Source organism: Arachis ipaensis, chromosome B10 (genome assembly GCF_000816755.2).
Source record: "Arachis ipaensis cultivar K30076 chromosome B10, Araip1.1, whole genome shotgun sequence".
Taxonomy (NCBI): domain Eukaryota; kingdom Viridiplantae; phylum Streptophyta; class Magnoliopsida; order Fabales; family Fabaceae; genus Arachis; species Arachis ipaensis.
The window spans coordinates 102,073,410-102,076,787 of record NC_029794.2 but is presented as its reverse complement, the minus strand read 5'-3'; the positions used below and the strand labels follow the sequence as shown (position 1 = coordinate 102,076,787).

General features: G+C 29.6%; 1 protein-coding gene across 2 annotated transcripts in view; it reads right to left on the bottom strand.

Annotated features, from left to right (window-relative positions):
- The window catches only part of LOC107621825, a 2,154-nt gene continuing 1,148 nt past the window's right edge, over window positions 2,373-3,378 (bottom strand). Inside the window, exons 1-2 of one of the 2 annotated variants that reach the window (XM_016323814.2) lie at window positions 3,230-3,378; window positions 2,373-2,819 (exon numbers count right to left, since the gene is read on the bottom strand). In XM_016323814.2, the coding sequence (XP_016179300.1) occupies window positions 2,659-2,819; window positions 3,230-3,305 (237 nt within the window). In that variant the 5' untranslated portion in view covers window positions 3,306-3,378 and the 3' untranslated portion in view covers window positions 2,373-2,658. The remainder of the gene's footprint in view (window positions 2,820-3,229) is intronic. The other variant, XM_016323813.2, reaches the window with a different exon arrangement.

The following is a 3,378-nucleotide window of genomic DNA, read 5'->3' as shown; positions in this document are numbered from 1 at the left end:
AACTTACCATTTATTTTAGAGAGAATTTGATAGAATTCACCTTAAAATAGTTATTCCTTAAATAATCATATTTGCTCTTTAACTCTAAAAGTGATTTTAAATCAATATGTTAAAGAATTTCTAGAACTTAATTTAACATTTTTTACTGTATACAAGTCCAAAAATTTGCAAAGCATTCGTCGTTCACGGTGACTGAGTCCAGAATTAGGATACCATGCTAAATTTTGCAAAGATGATGGTGGTGCTACCAAGAATGCCCTTGGTTGGTGAAATGATGGTGGAGGAGTTAGAGGGTAATATGATTGACCTGAAAATGTTGCATTTGGTGATTCAAATTGTTGACCAAACCTAATGACAAAACAAGCGAGTTAAATTGTTAAATCTATCACATCTCATAAATCTTCTTCTTGATCAATAGGCAATTAGGTATAGAGGATTGAGATAAATTGGCTAATGGAATTGCTTGAGATGGTTTCTTGAATCGATTGAGCATATCTTCATATGCTACCAAGTATGATTCTATGTCAACTACTAAAAATTTACCCATTTTTTGCCATAACAGTGCCAATAAAACCTGATACTCCTCAGTGAGCCCATGAAGAATAGTTTGAATTTATTCATCTTGAGAAAATGGTGCTTCTAATACAATTAAAGAATCTACTAATTGTCTGATTCTTGCAAGATTTTCAATAGTAGAAGTAGTGAGTCTTACAGACTTTAACTGTGATAAAAGATTGATACTGTAAAGAACTTAAGAATAGTATTCCATGTCTAAAAAAAATTTGCAGGGCATAACACTGTTTTTAAAAGTTGTGTCCATAGATGCTAATAGCCAAGTCATAAGTGATTTAATTTGCTCAAGTTTTCTTTCTTTAAATGTTTTTGATTTTGTCTTTGTTGGCTTTGCTGGATCTTTAGAATTCACTGTTTATACAGGGAGCTTTCTTTCTTGAAGTGTCCTTCAAGATTCTAACTTTCCACTGTGATGATTGTAGTTTGTTTCCATCAAGCTTATCTAAAATGACTGGTAAGAGATATTTAGAGTTGGAAGCATTGGAAAGGATCATAGCCATAATGTCAACCATTTAGCACTAGATATCATATAAAGGTTTAATTTGTAGTATGAAGGATTGAAGATGATAAATGCAGCAGAAATGAGAATTGCAGAATGCAGAAAAAAGAGAGAAAATCAGAATTGTATTAGCATGAGTAAAACTTTTTGTTTCTTCATGAATGTACAAGCTAAGGCATTGCTATTTATAGTGACTTGGTAACTCCTTGTGCAACTGAATTGATAACAGAATTTCAGTTACACTCTAATTACATATAGCTAATCATGATTTTTGGATTCTTGCTGATCTTGATCTTTGACAACCATAAAAGATAAGTTAGGCTAAATTTTGTCAGGCTTTTTTTAAAGGTGGTGTTTATCACAATGTACCTAAGTTACTAAAAAGGATAAATAAATAATATTTAATAAATTTTATATGATTTATTTTTTATTTTAAACATTTTATTTTTTACTTTAAAAGATAAGTTAAGCAATTTAAACACCATAACAAAGTCACCATAAAACTCACCTTTTTTAAATTGTTTTTCTTCCATGCATTCATTTTCCACTCTCTCACAAACCTAAAAGTTAGGCTGCGGAAGCTTCTTGATTATTATGTTCTGTGGCTCCTAACACATGATTGATAACTTTTTTATAGCGTAGGGCACTTTCTAGGGTGTAGCATAACGAAATAATGGAAAATATTTCAATTCCTTATTTGTAACCTAATTAACATACACCAATACTACTTAGTCATCAGATAGAGATTATTACTGCATTTTTTGTTGACATTTCTATGTCTTTATGTGTTCTACCAGATTATAAAATTCACGGATTATGACTGCTCACAAGTGATTATTATCCACCAAGGTATCATTATCATGCCATCAGATACTTATTTATATATATATATATATAAGTATATACACGACTATGATACATGTATATTAAAATGAGCCATCAAAATCAGTCTTCCATATAAAATATATATCTATCGCAGTGTTTCATTTTACTTTCATGCATATTACATCTTCATTCTTAGTTCCACTGTATATGATGAAACTTGACTTGATTAATTAAATTTAGTATATATCTCAACACCTTATAAGTTATAACTGATCCAATTAAAAATTCAAGGTATAATTGACTGCTCTTTCCACATTGTTAATTGATTGTAATATTATTAACAATTTGTTAATCACGCCAAGCCACATATTAAACTCTGTTATACCTATTCTTTTCAATTTACATTAAATTAATAATATTATTCTTCTTGATGAGAACAAAACCATATATAATAATTAAAACAGTGATCTTGATATCAGATGAAAATGAATTTATTCTGTGGATGGAACTCGATGGAAGAAATATAAGTTTGATATTTTGCATAAGGAAGAAGCCGGGTACACATCCTAATTCCTAAGTATATACAAAGTTCAAAAGGATAATATATTGAAAGTTATTTACACTTTGTAGATATTATCAACTTCACGTGAAGTTGACTGCACCTGAGTTTTTACTTTATAATTAATTAATTTATCACCAAGGATGGCGATTTTTCGATCTTCTACCAAAAATGGAAAAGGGAAGAAAAGAAAATTAAATATTTAATTATGAATGGGAGGGTTCTTCCCTGCAGGAGTGTAGTCCATAGTAGCTAATTCATGAACCTCTTGTTTTGGGTCAAACACATTGCTGTTGACCTTCTTATTATCAATATTCTGAGATAATAATGATGATTTCACTGTCTCGCGCAAACTTCTTGCAGCTGCATCAACACAAAACAACGCACAAGCTAATAAGTAGTCATCTTCAGTTAATTATGTACTCACTTTAATATTATTTAAAAAAACACTTCTTCCTATTAGCTTAATTTAAAAGAAAATATTTCATAACATCTTATCAGAACATTTATATGTCTCCTCCATCTTATTCACTTAAATTTTTGGAAAAAATAATTTTATAACATAATATAGAATTCCCAAAAAAAAGAAATTTAGTAAAAGACACATAAATACATTGGTAGCTAATTTTAATGTATAAATAACATTTTTGTAAAAATATACTCATTCATTTGTTTTTTCTATCGAAAGTCTCTAGAAGAAGTATAGTTATTAAATTGGAGAGAGGATTTAATCAAAGTATATATAGTGAGAGAGAACGAAATAATAAGCTCACCTGTAGTCGTAATGAAGCACAAGAATAGAAAAGCAACAAGAAGAAGACGAAGGCGTTTGCTTGGTAACGTAGCCATCTTATATATTTAATTTGATATATTTGGTGTGGTGGTGTAACGTAATTAACCGAAAATAGTTAAGGTGGAATAA